This window comes from Pristis pectinata, chromosome 15, assembly GCF_009764475.1.
Source record: "Pristis pectinata isolate sPriPec2 chromosome 15, sPriPec2.1.pri, whole genome shotgun sequence".
Lineage (NCBI taxonomy): Eukaryota > Metazoa > Chordata > Chondrichthyes > Rhinopristiformes > Pristidae > Pristis > Pristis pectinata.
The window spans coordinates 41358625-41375081 of NC_067419.1; the positions used below are offsets into that span (position 1 = coordinate 41358625).

Here is a 16457-nt window from a genome sequence, read left to right on the forward strand (position 1 = left end):
GGTCCTGGGACCCTGTGGCGAGAAGTGGGGGTACAGGTCCTGTTGGGGTGATGGGATTCTGGAGCCTTTTGTAGAATCTCAGGTCGAGCTGGGATTGTGTCTTGCTGTTTTCGGGTCCTGGGGTTGAGTGGGTGTGGAAGAGGAGCTCTTGGTCCCAGTGGGGAACAGTTCCCAGTTGGTTGTGATGTTCTCCAGAGGTTGACAAAGCACAGAGACCTTGCTTGGGCTGTGAGAGAGTGGAGCATCTAAATTCCGCTGCTAGTGTGTTGAGCGTCATTTGATATCTTCAAAAGGGAGTGGAAGTCGATTGAAAAGCTGAGCCCAGTTTGAAAATGCAAAGCCATTGTTTTCAGCGGTGTTATTGGAGCTACATTGATGGTTTGGTTCCCTTCACAGGTGTGCCAGGTGAGCGCTCAGCAACCTGTGCAAGCAGAGCTGATGCTCAGGTATCAACAGCTGCAGTCCAGACTGACAACGCTGAAGATTGAAAATGAGGAGGTGAGTAAATGGCTTTTCTCTCGCATTCCAGCCTTTGTGCCTTTAATCCAACGCTGGGCATTTGAGTTTCCCTTCCCAATGGCCAGTCACATGGAAGAGATCTTAATGAAGTGCCGGAGTTATTTGATTGATCCTCCAGCATGTTTTGTCATCTCACCTTCATGGAGGACATCTGGAGAGATGGGCTCCAACTTACCGTGAACCCAACCGTGGCCTCTTCTACTGGCTGCTAATTTTAACAAAAGAAGCAGAGAGAGGCACCAGCTCGCTGACACCTGGCGCACAGTGCGGGCTGTCTGCCGCTGTGTTGACTGCATGGACTCCAAGTGAATCAAGTCTGCTGGGAATCCTGTTAAATTAACTTGTGGCACATTTGGCTTTCCAGATGTCTTATGTTAAAGTTGTGATTTGTAAATAGGCTCCGGGAGAGTGAAGGTCCAAACAGTCAGAGGGTCAGTGAAGGGGCTTTGTTTCTGACCTCTCCTGATTCTGGGCACCCACGCAGGACATGTGGTGTGTTTGTGGATTTCCCAGCTCACTTCCTAACCTTGAGGCTTTCCACACAGGGCATTCTCCCCATTCCCCTCTCCTTCTCTCTCTTTCTCTCTCCTACCCCTTCTCTTCCCCACCCCCCTCTCTTCCCCACCCCCGTCTCTCCCCCACCCACCCCCTCTCCCCCACCCCCTCTCTCCCCCACCCCCTCTCTCCCCCACCACCTCTCTCCCCCACCACCTCTCTCCCCCACCACCTCTCTCCCCCAACCCCTCTCTCCCCCAACCCCTCTCTCCCCCACCCCCTCTCCCCCACCCCCTCTCCCCCACCCCCTCTCTCCCCTCTCTCTTCCACCCCCTCTCTCCCCCACCCCCTCTCTCCCCCACCCCTCTCTCCCCTCTCCCCCACCCCCTCTCTCCCCCACCCCCTCTCCCCCACCCCCTCTCCCCCACCCCCTCTCTCCCCCACCCCCTCTCCCCTCTCTTCCACCCCCTCTCCACTCTCCCCTCTCTCTCCTCCACTCCTCCCTCCATCTCCTTCCATTCCCCCCTCTCTCTCCCCCACTCCTCTCCACCCCACTCCCTTCTCTCCCCTCTCCTCCCCCACTCTCCCCTCTCCTCCCCCTCTCTCCCCTCTCCTCCCCCTCTCTCCACACTGCCCGGCTTTTCTCCCAGCCTCTCAATCTATGTCCCCTCCCTCCCCTTTCCCCCTCCATCTCTCCTTCCTCAATCCCGTCCCCCCAGCTCTGATCACACTACATTCTCCTTTGTTTTTAAAACAAACAAGTCCTGTGGGGACTTTTGTTTTACAGCACTGTGGAAATGTTTGACTGAAATCTGTTGACTTGCTCAGCAGTTGTTGGTGCTGTGGCTTGGCTCAGCAAGTGATCTTGGCTCTGGCCCAGGATCCACGGATCCTGGCCCAACCCCTGGGACTTGTGTTCAACTCTTAATGGCGACACTCCCTTAATAGTCTTCTTGGCTCTTGGAGCAGCAGGGTCTTCGAGCCAGCCATGTGGGTCGACAAAAAAATGCACAGTAAACTGAGTGGGCTGGTCGGAACAGTTCTCTTGCCAAATCAAGTGGTTCCTGTGAGACTTAAGTATCCTGGAAATATACAGGACACGCAAAGGCCATTTGGCCCAATATGCCTGTTCTGCCTCTTTGGAAGAACAGTTGTAATTTTTTTTTCCATATCTTGTTCCTCATCCTCAAGTAAATGTCCACCTCCCTCAAAGTTATTTTTGGAATCAACTTCATTGCTTTGTGGGACACCTCCGTTCAATCCACAAGCCTCCAGTCATCTGTCTTGCTCTGCAACCTAAGCCTTCTACTCTGTTCCAGTAAAGCTTCACATAGGCTTACGAAGCAGCACCTTATCTTCCAGCTGGGTGTGCTGTAGACCTCCTGACTCAACATTAAGTAAATCAGTTTCAAATAATGAGCATTCCAGCACTTCCATTGCCTGATTTCCTCCCATCCACCCTGAACGTTCCCTCCTCCCCTCTCCCATCAGACAGAAGACACAAAAGCCTGAAAGCCCAGACTTGAGGACAGTTTCTATTAACGGTTCCCTAGTACGATAAGATGGACTCTTCAGCTCACCATCTACCTCGTTATGACCTTGCACCTTATTGTCTACCTGCAGTACACTTCCTCTGTAGCTGCAGCACTTTATTCTGTACTGTTATTGTTTTACCTTGTACTACCTCAATGCACTGTGTAATGAATTGATCTGTATGAATGGTATGCAAGACAAGTTTTTCACTGTACCTCGGTACAGGCGACAATAATAAACCAATTCCAATTCCTAATTCATTTGATAACTTGTTCTGAAATTTCACCTTATTTGAGTTTCTGTCACTTGTACTGTCCTGCATTATCTCAGCCTCTCATACCTTCCATCCCATCACAGAACCTCCTTTTCCTTCTCTCTTCCCTTTCTCTGAATTTTAAAACCCGTTTTTCTCCAACTTTTCCCAGTTCTGAAGATCGTTGACCACCGGTGTTAACTCTGCCTCTCCCTCCGCGGATGTGGCTTGATTAATTGAGTATTTGTAACATTTCCTGTTTTATTTCAAAATTCTAGGATCTGCTGCATTTTGCTTTTGTCACTAAAAATAGATTGACTGATCATTTATCTCGCTGTTTGCAGGAACTTCTGGTGTGAAAACACTTGCTGTGCTTGCCTGCATCACTGTGACTGTCTTTTGAACTGAAGTAATTCTTAAGGGTGTGCTGAGTTCTTTTCCTTGGAAGTGTAGATGGTTTTTATTGTGTCTGTGTTCCCATTCCTAAGTGTGTGTGGGTGATATGTAGATGCTTACAGCTCTGCCCTTGGCAGACTTTAACACTCGGCCTTGCTGCTGTCAGAGATTTTCCATGTTTCAGGGGCTAATGCGTCTTGTCAGGGTGCACAGCGGTGCGGCTGGTATAACCACTGCCTCGCTGTGCCAGAGACCCAGGTCCAATCCTGACCTCTCGCTGGAGTCTGCGGTCCTCTGGGTGCTCCACTCCCCTCCCACATCCCACAGACACGTAGGTCGGGTGGGGGTAGATTGCTCCTCGTGTCAGGTGAGAGGTAGAACCTGGAGGGGTGTTGGTGGGAATGCGGGGAGAATAAAATGGAACGTGTTAACGGGTGGTTGATGGTCTGTGTGGACTCAGTGGGCCAAAGGGCCTGTTTCTATGCTGTATAAGATAAGATATCTTTATTAGTCACATGTACATCGAAACACACAGTGAAATGCATCTTTTGTGTAGAGTGGTCTGGGGGCAGCCTGCAAGTGTTGCCACGCTTCTGGTGCCAACATAGCATGCCCACAACTTCCTAACCTGTACGTCTTTGGAATGTGGGAGGAAACCGGAGCACCCGGAGGAAACCCACGCAGACACGGGGAGAACAGCAGCCGGAATCGAACCCGGGTTGCTGGCGCTGTAATGCGTTACACTAACTGCTACACTACCGTGCCTGCCCTCGCTATGACTGGGCAGGCTAGGACTTTATTCCTTGGAATGTAGCAGATTGAGAGGTGACCTTATAGAGGTATATAAAATCTTGAGGGGTATAGATGGGATGAACACATATAGTCTTTTTCCCAGGGAAGGGGAACTAAAAACTAAAGGGCGTAGGTTTAAACTGAGAGCTGAGAGATTTAAAAGGGACCTGAAGGGCAAGTTCTTCACCCAGAGGGTGGTGTGTATATGGAACGAGCTGCCAGAGGAAGTGGGTGAGGCAGGTACAATAATAACATTTAAAAGACATCTGGATAAGTACAGGGATAGGAGGAGTTTAGAGGGGTATAGGCCAAACATGGGCAAATGGGACAAGCTTGGTGGGCACCACGGTCAGCATATATGAGTTGGGCCGAAGGGTCTTCTTCCATGCTGTATTACTCTATGACTCTATGACCAGCCCTTTATGTGTCTTTACATCTGTGTCTGCAGAGTCGTTAAAGAACTGAATTCAAAACCGGTCTTTAAAACAGGGCATGTGTTTTTCTTGGTGCTTGTGTAACATAATTTAGGTCCTTGTGTGGGGAATTTTCCAGCTGTCCTTAAAATCTCCGCACAGTAATTCTGGAAATTGGTCAAAAGCCATGGTTGTGTCTCACTTGCCACTCACAATAAGCTGGGCAGGAATTGGGTCTGTAGAAGTGATTTTTTGCCAACCAGTGTAAATTTACTTCATCCCATTCTTGTCAATTTTTTATCCCCCATCTGCAAACCACTGCATCTCTGCAGGGGTCCAGTTCTTTGGTCTCCATCTTTGGTGCAGGGCACTGTCAAGATGTTCGATTGTCAGCAGCCCTTCTCTAAGTTACGACGTTGAAGATTCAAGTCCCACTCCTGGGTGTAATCCAGATGCCGAACGTGAGAGCAGGAGTAGGTTGTTTGGCCTGAAGAACCTGTCCTGATTCCCAATACAATCGTGGCTGATTTCTCTACATCAGAGTCATTTCCCCACCCAATCTCCACGTCTCTTCCCTCTTCCTCTCCAAAAAATCTGTCAGCCTCAGTGATTGAGCAATCGCCACAGTCTGAGGTGGAGAATTCCAAAGATCTGCAGTCCTCTCTGTGAAGAAACCTTTTCATTTCCACTCCTAAAGGTTGATTCTCTATCCTAAGACCATGCCTCCAGGGTCCCCATTGTAAAGCTGAATCAGGTTTACTATCACTGACGTATGTCATGAAATTTGTTGTTTTGCAGCAGCAGTACAGTGCAAGACATAAAAATTACTATAAGTTACCAATAAAAATAAATTGTGCAAGGAGGAATAACGAGGTAGGGTTCGTGGACCATTCAGAAATCTGATGGCAGAGAAGTACAAGCTATTCCTGAAACATTGAGTGTGGGTTTTCAGGCTCCTGCACCTCCTCCCAGATGGTAGTAACAAAAGGAGGGCACGTCCCGGGTGGTGAGGGTCCTTAGTGATGGATGCCGCCTTCTTGAGGCACCGCCTCTTGAAGATATCCTCGATGGTAGGAGGGTTGTGCTCGTGATGGAGCTGGCTGAGTCTACAACCCTCTGCAGCCTCTTTCGATCCTGTGCATTGAAGCCTTCATACCAATCTCCTCAAACTCCTAATGAAGCAGAGCCACTGGCATGCCTCCTTCGTGATTGCATCAGTGTGTTGGGCGCAGGATAGATCCTCTGAGATATTGACGCCCAGGAACTTGAAGCTGCTCACCCTTTCCACTGCTGACCCCTCAATGAGGACAGGTGTGTGTTCTCCAGATTTGCCCTTTCTGAAGTCCACAATCAATTCCTTGGTCTTGCTGCTGAGTGCGAGGTCGTTGTTGCGACACCAGTCAACCAACCAATCTATCTCACTCCTGCACACCTCTACTTCGCCATCTGAGATTCTGCCAACAACAGTGGTATCATCGCTGAATTTATGGATGGCATTTGAGCTGTGCCGAGCCACACAGTCATGAGTGTAGCGAGAGTAGAGCAGTGGGCTAAGCACGCATCCTTGAGGTGCACCTGTGTTGATTGTCAGTGAGGAGGAGAACACACCAATTTTCACAGATGAACCATAGAAAGCACCCTTTCCAGATGCTTCACAGCTAGGGATGGCAACTGCTCTGCTCGAGACCACAAGAAATTGCAGAGAGTTGTGGACACAGCCCAGTCCATCACACAAACAGCCTCTGCTCCATTGACTCCCGCTGCCTTGGGAAAGCAACCAACATAATCAAAGACCCCTCCCACCCCAGTCATTCACTCTTCTCCCCCGTCCTAATTGCGAACACATGTCACCAGGCTCAAGGACAGCTTCTATCCCGCTGTTATCACACTAAAAGATAAACTCTTAGTACATATAGTACATAGAACAGTACAGCATAGTACAGGCCCTTCGGCCCACAATGATGTGCCAACCTATATAAACCTACTCCACAATCAATCTCACTCTTCCCTCCGACACAGCCCATAACCCTCCATTTTTATTTCATCCATGTGCCTCTCTAAGAGTCATTTAAATATCCCTATTATATCAACCTCTACCACCACCCCCGGCAGTGTGTTCCAGGCACCCACCTCTCTGTGTAAAAAACCTACCTCTGACATCTCCCCTAAACTTTCCTCCACTCATCTTAAACGGATGTCCTCTTGTATTGGCCATTGCTGTTCTGGGAAAAAGACCTTGATCTCCCAATCTACCTTGTTGTGGCCCTTGCACCTTATTTGACTACCTGCACTGCACTTCCTCTGTAACTGTAACACTATATTCTGCATTCTGTTTTCCTTTTTACTACCTTGAAGTACTTATGTATGAAATGATCTGTTTGGACAGCATGCAAACAAAAGGTTTTCACTGTATCTTGGCTCTCCACTCGGCTTTGGAGCACCTAGTCAACAGCAAAACATACGTCAGACTGCTGTTTATCGATGACAGCTCAGCATTCAACACCATCATCCCCTTAGCTCTAATCAACAAGCTTTAAAACCAGGGTCTCTGTACCTCCCTCTGCAACTGGATCCTCAACTTCCTTATTGGGAGACCACAGTCAGTGCAGATCGGTGATAACATCTCCTCCTCGCTGACAATCAACACAGGCACTCCTCAAAGATGTGTGCTTAGCCCACTGCTGTACTCTCGCTACACTGTGTGGCTAGGCACAGCTCAAACACCATCTATAAATTTGCTGATGACACCACTGTTGTTGGCAGAATCTCAGATGGCGATGAGGAGGCGTACAGGAGTGAGGTAGATCGGCTGGTTGAGTGGTGTCGCAATAGCAACCTCGCACTCAACGTCAGCAAGACCGAGGGATTGATTGTGGACTTCAGGAAGGGGAAGTCGGGGGAACACACACCAGTCACCAGTCCTCATTGAGGGGTCAGCGGTGGAAAGGGTGAGCAGCTTCAAGTTCCTGGGTGCCAACATCTCAGAGGATCTATCTTGGGCTCAACACATTGATGCAATCACGAAGGAGGCACGCCAGCGGCTGTACTTCATTAGGAGTTTGAGGAGATTTGGTATGTCACCAAAGACTCTTGCAAATTTCTACAGATGTATGGTGGAGAGCATTCTGACTGGTTGCATCGCCGCCTGGTGTGGAGGCTCCAATGTGCAGGATCAAAAGAGGCTGCAGAGGGTTGTAGACTCAGCCAGCTTCTTCCCCTCCGCCATCAGATTTCTGAACGGTCCATGAACCCATGAACACTACCTTGCTATTCCTCTTTTGCACATTTTATTAATTACATAGTAATTTTTATGTCTTTATGTCTTGCACTGTACTGCTGCTGCAAAACAACTTTCACGAGATACGTCAGTGATAATAAACCTGATTCAGATTCTGACATGTGACAACAATAATCCGATCCCAACCTTGTCAACCAGTCTAACAGCAAAGATCACACTATTTATTGACTGGCCATGGTCTTTTGGAGGTCAAATTTAAAGTGGAAACTCTTTCATCTTTTGTTGCTTAGGTTAAAAAGACAATGGAAGCCACCCTCCAAACAATCCAAGACATGGTGACCATCGAGGATTATGACGTCTCTGAGTGCTTCCAACACAGTCGGTCGACAGAGTCCGTCAAGTCCACTGTATCAGAAACCTACATGAGCAAACCCAGCATCGCTAAGAGGCGAGCCAATCAGCAAGAGACTGAGCAATTCTACTTCATGGTGAGTGGTCCATAAGGAGATCTTAGAGAGTGGTGCCTACCGTGATCTGACTATATGTGTCAGGTTCCGATCGGGTCAGTGGTACGATGCAACATTTGGGTTTGGGTCAAACCATGCTTGGGTCAGGAGGATTTGCTCAGTGGCGCTTACTCAGTAGCACTGTGCAGCGAGGTCGCAGATACCTCCAGGTAAGGTCTGGTATGGAGAAAGGCTGAAAATTCTCTGCCTGGGATTGGGTTTGGATTGGTTGAGTTCAGGTGGGATTTATGTTTAGTACCCAAGCTGACTCTCTGACGTGGACCTCTCACGGCAGCTCTTAACTCCACTGTCCTTGTACTCAACAGAAGTTCAAAGAATACCTTGAAGGCAGCAATCTCATCATGAAGCTACAAGCCAAACATGACTTGCTTCACCACACCCTGGGAGAAGGTAAATCTCCAAGTACTTTTGAGTCTATATGTAGCAACCTTAAGCCTTTATGCTGCACGGTTACTTCCAACTCCTGATCTAGATGGTCCGTAGCCATCATCTTGCCAGAACCCCAACACCCTCCATTTTCTCTTGAATTGGGACAGGCAGAGACCATTCAGTCCATCGACTCAGTTCTGCTGTTCAGTTAGGCCAAGGCTGGCATTTACCCACCTTCGTTCCATCTGCTTTAATCCCTTCACCCGACAAAAATCTTTTGTTCTGAGTTGTGAACATTTTAATTAACTCTTCCCTCCCCTGATCCCCAACTTGGGAGAGAGACTTGGGGAAGAGAAAGTGCACACCTTTTCACCTATAATTCGGGCTGGCCCTTCAATGCTTACCTTGCTAGGAGTGCCCAAATCTCTGGTGTAAGAACGAAAACATTCCCTCTCACCTTTTGGGGGAAATTGTGCTTCATGGTCTCATTTCTGGCCAGGCCTTCATTTTCAGCTGAGTTCCCCACCTCAGCAGGTGGTTTGGTATTGGTTTACTATTGTCACTTGTACCGAGGTACAGTGAAAAACTTGTCTTGTGTACCAATCGTACAGGTCAATTCATTACACAGTGCAGATACATTGAGTTAGTACAGAGTGCATTGAGGTAGTACAGGTAAAAACAATAACAGTACAGAGTAAAGTGTCACACCTACAGGGAAGTGCAGTGCTCAGATAATAAGGTGCAAGGTCACAACAAGGTAGATCGTGAGGTCAGAGTCCATCTCATCGTATAAGGGAACCGTTCAATAGTCTTATCACAGTGGGATAGAAGGTGTCCTTAAGCCTGGTGGTACGTGCCCTCAGGCTCCTGTATCTTCTACCTGATGGAAGAGGAGAGAAGAGAGAATGACCCGGGTGGGTGGGGTCTTTGATTATGCTGGCTGCTTCACCAAGGCAGCGAGAGGTATAGACAGAGTCCAAGGAGGGGAGGCTGGTTTCCATGACACATCACAGCTTGTGTGCACCTAACCTGTGTAACCATCATGAATAGTTCCATTTGATTGCCCCTTCTCTGCCTGAGGGATTGCACATCATGTGTTGGGTCATAATGTGTCCAATAAACCCAATTGACTAGTAGTTTTACTTCTCAACCTGGGCAGCAGCAACACAGCTGTAATGACAGCTGGGTTAGCAAACACTTTTACCCAAGTCAAACTGCTGATTTATCTTGATAAAACCAACAGCCAGCTTGGAAGTTGCTTGCCAAGTGCTATTTCCTTGAAGAAACGTTTTATTTATTTTGTTTAATTTAGAAAATGTGTAACCCTCGAGTGCTTACTCCATTATTTTAAATTCTGTTGGTGAAATTGGGCATCAAAAGAGATTATTGTATTTGGGTGAGATGTAATGTTTGACTGCCCTGTACATTTACTAACGTAAAATATTGGAGTACATAGTTTTGTATTTAGTGCTCCTTTGAAAGGCATTTTTCACAATGGCCTTGGTCAGAAGCAATAGCTGCTTTGTCATCTGATAGTCCTCTGCCTTGCTGTCATGAATTCAAAGGCTGAATTTGAGCAGCTGTTAATTAACGCAACACTATACTTAAATCAACATCACCATCCGAGTTCGAATCCAGGTGGGGAATTCAAATTCAAGTAATTAAATAAAGCTGGATTTTTTGGGGGGGGAAAGAAGTCTGGTATCAGCGATGGTAGCCAGGAAGCTACTGTCTTGCCATAACAGCCCATCTAGTTCACTGATTTCCCTCAGGGAGGGGAATCTGCCGTCCTTGTTCAGTCTGGTTTGTATCTGACTTCAGAACCTCTAGTGTGGTTAAACGCAGGAACTGTTGGAAACACTCAGCAGGTCAGGCATTGAGTTAATATTTCAGGTCAGAGACCTTTCATCAGAAACATTGCCACAAAGGGTTTCTGACCTGAATCATTAACGCAATTTCTCTTTCCACAGATGCTGCCTGACCTGCTGAGTGTTTCGCAGAGTCATACAGTCATACAGCCATACAGCACAGAAGCAGGCCCTTCAGCCCAACTGGTCCATGCCAACCAAGATTCCTACCTAAGCTAGTCCCATTTGCCCATGTTTGGCCCATATTCCTCTAAACCTTCCCTGTCTATGTACCTTTTAAATATTGTTAATGTAAGATATCTTTATTAGTCACATGTACATCGAAACACACAGTGAAATGTATCTTTGCGTAGAATGTGCTGGGGGCAGCCCGCAAGTGTCGCCACGCTTCCAGCGCCAACATAGCATGCCCACAACTTCCTAACCCGTACATCTTTGGAATGTGGGAGGAAACTGGAGCACCCGGATGAAACCCACACAGTCACGAGAAGAAAGTACAAACTCCTTACAGACAGCGGCCAGAATTGAACCTGGGTCACTGGCGCTGTAATAGCGTTACACTACCGTGCCTCACAATGTACCTGCCTCAACCACTTCCTCTGGCAGCTCATTCCATATACTGACCACTCTCTGGGTGAAAAGGTTGCCCCTCAGGTTCCTATTAAGTCTCTCACCTTAAACCTATGCCCTCTAGTTCTTGATTACCCAACCCTGGGAAAAAGGCTGAATGCATTCACTGCATCTATGCCTCTCATGATTTTATACACCTCTATAAGATTGCCCCTCATTCTCCAATGCTCAAGTGAAAAAAAGTCCCAACCTGCTCAACTCATATCCATAACTCAGTCCCTCAAATTCTGGCAACATCCTCATAAATATCTTCTGCAATCTTTCCAGCTTAATAGCACCTTTCCTATATCAGGGCGACCAAAACTGAACACAATGCATTTTGTGTTTTTATCTGCAATTTTCTTTAATTGCACCCACCGCTGTGGTTGACTCTTAACTATGTCCTCAGTTCAGGGAGACGGACAGTAAGTGCTGGCATTGCCTGTGACATCCACGCCCCATGCATTGACATTAAACCTCACCAAGTCTGGCCTTTCAGCGAGGAGGCTGCAGCTTTTTGTGGGGTGACTCTGCAGCTCGTGTGTCCTCTCATGTCCTGCATCCCAACAAGTTCCACAAGTCTAAAGCTCTTTCCTTTCTCTCCAGGACAGAAAAGTGACTTCATAACCACAAGGTAGGAACAATTTGCAGACATTTATTTGCGTTTAAAAGTGCGTGTCTATGCACAAGTGTCTCCATCTTTTACGTCCCACAATCAGCTCTGTTCAGCGTGGGAATGGATACCTTTTGTTGCTTCATGTTTGACATCTAGAATTTTTAGAGTAAAAGTACTAAATTTACAGTAATGCTGAAGTAGCTTAGCAGAGCCTGAATGAAAAGATCCCTTGATGTTAGAATTGACACCAGCTGGTGTTCAGGCTCTTTAAAATATTGTGGCAAAAGTATTGATCATCCCAAAGTTAAATTGCAGGAAATTGGGTCCTTTTCAATACTGGTAACATGGATCTGGGTGATGTCAGCACAATTTGATGCTGTATTTTCAAATGAGAGTACACAGGGGCTACAAACCATTTAGAAATGTGAGGGTCCATGAATAAATCCAAGTCGAGTCTGTTGTCATGTGCACAAGTACAGTGAGGTGCACTACAATGAAAAACTTGCTTGCAGCAGCATCACAGGCATGTAGCTACAGACAACACAACAGAATATAAATTATACATAAATCTATCTAAATAATACCATACAGTGAAAAGACGACAAATGCAAGAGCTTAATGCAGAAGAAAATGAGGATTGAGGAAGGAGAGGTGAATAGTGCAAGAGGTGGTCCGTAGTGTTCTGTCGCTGAGGTAGGGTTAGGGTTGTGCAGGTTGATTTAAGAACCTGATGGTTGTAGGAAAGTAGCTGTTCCTGAACCTGGTGGGGTAGGACTTCAGGCTTCTGTACCTCCTGCCTGCTGGGAGTTGCGAGAAGAGGGCATGGCCTGGATGGTGGGGATGCTCGAGGCAGTCCCTGAGGGACTTTGGAGGTCATGGTATAAAGTCAGGAACAGAAGCCGCTCATGGGGATTCTCTTGCTTTGACTCGGTCGAGCTAAGACTGGAAACATGCCAGTGTGGCCCTGCATTCAACCTCTCCCCCCTCATCCCCCATCTCAGCTGACTTGAGGAAAGATCTTGGCGCAGGATACTTGTGTGAGGATGGCTACAAGCTCCCGTGAAAGACAGCCATGTGTCCAGTGGCCTTAAGGATGCCTATCTGGTCAATGGGGGAGACTTGGAGGGACGATTGATGCTGACACCAGTGTGTTTCAGGAAATGCATCACATCTGAATGAACGACAGTAGATGTATTGCCCTCTACTCCTTAGTATTTGTGAAACAAAGGAGCTTCAACTGTAGCAGCCTTACATTAATTATAAAGGAACAACTTCTGAGAGAGTTGGGGCTGGAAAAGACCAGGAACAATATCTATGTTCATATCCTGGACACTATCTCCCTGGTGTCAAACTATGACCTGAAGCACAAAATTAGTATCATTGTTCACCACCTATTGGAGTCATAGAGTCGTACAGCATGGAAAGAGGCCCTTCGGCCCAACTGGTCCATGCCAACTAAGATGCCCCATCCAAGCTAATCCCGTTTGCCAGCATTAGGCCTATAACCTTCTAAACCTTCCCAATCCATGTACCTGTACAGCTGTCTTTTAAAAGTTGTTATTGTACCTGCCTCAACCACTTCCTCTGGCAGCTCGTTCCACATACATACCACCCTTTGTGTAACAAAAAAAGTTGCCCTTCGTGATTTTATACACCTCTATAAGATCACCTCTCAGTCTCCTACGCTCTAAGGAACAAAGTCCTAGCCTGTCCAACTCAGTCCCTCAAGTCCTGGCAACATCCTTGTAAATCTCTTCTGCACTCCTTCCAGTTTAATAACACCTTTCCTATGGCAGGGCGATCAAAACTGAACAGAATACTCCAGGTGCGGCCTCACCAGCATCCTGTACAATCGCATCATGACCTCCCAACTTTTATACTCAGTGAGCTGCTGGTAGGATGCTTAGACCTCACTTGGATAGATGACACTTGCTGTGCTCGATCTGAGTGGTTGCAGAAGCCCAAGTTAATGAAACGCATGTTGAACCATTGCTCTGTGGAGTAAGTGGTTCCATGCTGGAGATAGATGGGCAACCTGTAACCTTCTCTTCTTTCAGGAAGACCAATCAAAGGTACATAGTGCCTTTCATGTCCCTATCAGGGCCTTCTACAGACAATGAATCACTTAGAAAATAAGATAAGGTGTCTTTATTAGTCACGTGTACATCGAAACACACAGTGAAATACATCTTCTGCATAGAGCATTCTGGGGGCAGCCCGCAAGTGTCACCATGCTTCCGGCACCGACATAGCACGCCCACAACTTCCTAACCCCTTACGTCTTTGGAACGTAGGAGGAAACCGGAGCACCCAGAGGAAACACACGCAGACACGGGGAGGACGTACAAGCTCCTTACAGACAGCAGCTGGGATTGAACCCGGGTCGCTAGCGCAGTAATAGCGTTACGCTGACTGCTACACTACCGTGCCTGCCCATTGTAGACCTTATTGTACAAAACATGGCAAAACAATTTACACAGCAAGCTCCTGTAAACAGCAGTGTGAAGGCGCCCAGATAATCTGTGGTAGTGCTGACTAAAGGATAAATATTGGCAAAGGCATCATCTGCTTTCATAGAACATAGAACAGTACAGCACAGGAACAGGCCCTTCAGCCCACAATGTTGTGCTGAACTAATTAAGCTAGTGACACATAATCCCTTCTGACTGCACATGTCCATATTTTTAAAAAATTCCTATAATAAATCCTACTAGCATTACTATCCCATCCCTCAATATTGCGGGAGAATGTTCACCCAGATACTAGTGCTCACGATATTCTGATCGAAGATATGAGTGCTATCAGTTGCCACTCTCTCTGAAAGTCACTGCACACCCCACCAGCAGGTCCCCGACATCAACCCATCCTCAAAATTATCTCCCCAAGCCGCGTGAACCCTTCACTGGCTCTGATCAGTGGAAATTCTATCTTCAAAATTTGTTTCGCTGGTAACTAGAGCTTCTGCTGCTCAGTTCTGATCTAGGGAAGGTTCAATAGTTTTGGGGAGGGATCTGGAAAGGAGAAAGAGAGATGCCAAAAGAACTGGGGAAGAGAAATAGCCCTAGAACTAGAAATGGAAAGATTTTAGACAGGACCAAACTAAAAGAGAGTGCAAGGTCAAGTATGGCTGTATAGAACGTGGATGTGTAGCAAACAAGGTTGGTGAACTGCAGGAACCTTGTGGGATTATGTTATTAGTCATAGAGTCTTACAGGAGAAACAAAGGACTGCAGATGTCGTACAGCACAAACACAGGCCCTTCGGCCCACAGAGTCCATACCGACCCTCGTCGCCCATTTAAGCTGCGCTCATCCCATTTTATTCTCCCCACATTCCCATCAATTCCACCCCCCCCCCCCGATTCTCTCACTCATCTACACCCGAGGGATAACTTACAGCAGCCAATTAACCTACCAACCCACATTTCTGTGGGATATGGGAGAAAACTGGAGCGCCTGGGGAAACCCAAGCGGTCACAGGGAGAGCGTGCAAACTCCACGTAGACAGCCCTGAAGGTCAGGATTGAACCCAGGTTGCTGGAGCTCTTGAGCTAGCAGCTCTATTAGCCGCACCACTGTGCCATTCATGACGTGACAGTACAGACACCCTTGGCTTGAACAAAGTGTGGCAGGAATAGGGTTTAAATACTCTTGGATTCATGATATTCAGGAAAGATGAGGAAGGGATGAAAATCAATGGTAGTACTATTGAAGAGGATATTGCAGAGCCGGAGAGAGAGTATGTCCTGGAACTATCAATGACAGAATCTGTTTTGAATTAAGAAACAATACTGTAAATTATGTCACTGGGGCTGTTCTGTATGCAGCCAACTTGTGAGAAGGAGCAGAATTTCAGAGAGATTGAAGAGATGTACAAAGCCGTACAGTAGTGATGATGAGGGTCACCTAATGTAGACTGCAATAGCAACAGCATCAGGGGGCAAAGTGTCTTCACAAGAACTTCTCTAGCCCTGCAAGGGCTTGGTTCTAGGATATTTGCCAGGTCAAGTGGACCAAGTATCATTGTGGGACAATCTAGGAAACAGCAATTAAATATTGTAAGTTATGGGAAAGGAAAAGCACTCCAAAGCAGAATTAGTAAGAGCCAACTTGAATGGAATGAAAACTGTTGTGAATGAAAAATGTTGTACCGACATAGCTATTCCCTTTTACCTACAGAATGCCCATGTCCCTCCATTTTCCTCTCATTCATGTGCCCATCCAAAGCCCACAATGAGTTTGCCTCCACCACCCTATCAGGCAACGCATTCCAGGCATCCACCACTCTCTCAGTAAAAAATGTACCCCTCACGTCTGTTCTGAACCTACCCCCCTCTCACCTTAAGTGCATGCCCTCTGGTATTGGATCGCTCAGTAATGGGAAAAAGATATTGCTTGTCCACCCTATCTATGCCCCTCATAATTTTATACACTTCCAACAGATCACCCCTCAGCCTCCGCCGCTCCAGAGAAAAGAGCCCAAGTTTGTCCAGCCTCTCCTGATAGCACGTGCCCTCTAATCCAGGCAGCATCCTAGTAAACCTCCTCTGCACCCTCTCTAAAGCCTCGACATCCTTCCTTTAGTGAGGTGACCAGAATTTGGCTGGAGTAAATTGAATTGGTGCCTGGCAGACAAAACTATGACTGTGTTTAATGTGGGGATGTTTCAGCTGCAGTTTGAGAGGGAGAAGAGGAGGGAACCTAAAGCCATAGCCCCATGAATGTCTAAAAAGAGGAGTAGAACAAAAGAATAGCAGATGGATGCCAAGTTGTTAACGCTGGTGGGAACCGGACGTTGCAAAATGCTCAGCGGGAAAACAACCAAAAAAA

At 47.2% G+C, this 16457-nt stretch overlaps 1 protein-coding gene across 5 annotated transcripts in view; it reads left to right on the top strand.

Annotated features, from left to right (window-relative positions):
- The window catches only part of srgap1a (SLIT-ROBO Rho GTPase activating protein 1a), a 230373-nt gene that overhangs the window by 154458 nt on the left and 59458 nt on the right, over positions 1 to 16457 (top strand). For all 5 annotated transcript variants that reach the window (XM_052030040.1, XM_052030041.1, XM_052030042.1 and 2 more), the window contains exons 8-11: positions 397 to 498; positions 7930 to 8127; positions 8472 to 8556; positions 11619 to 11646. In XM_052030040.1, the coding sequence (XP_051886000.1) occupies positions 397 to 498; positions 7930 to 8127; positions 8472 to 8556; positions 11619 to 11646 (413 nt within the window). The remainder of the gene's footprint in view (positions 1 to 396; positions 499 to 7929; positions 8128 to 8471; positions 8557 to 11618; positions 11647 to 16457) is intronic.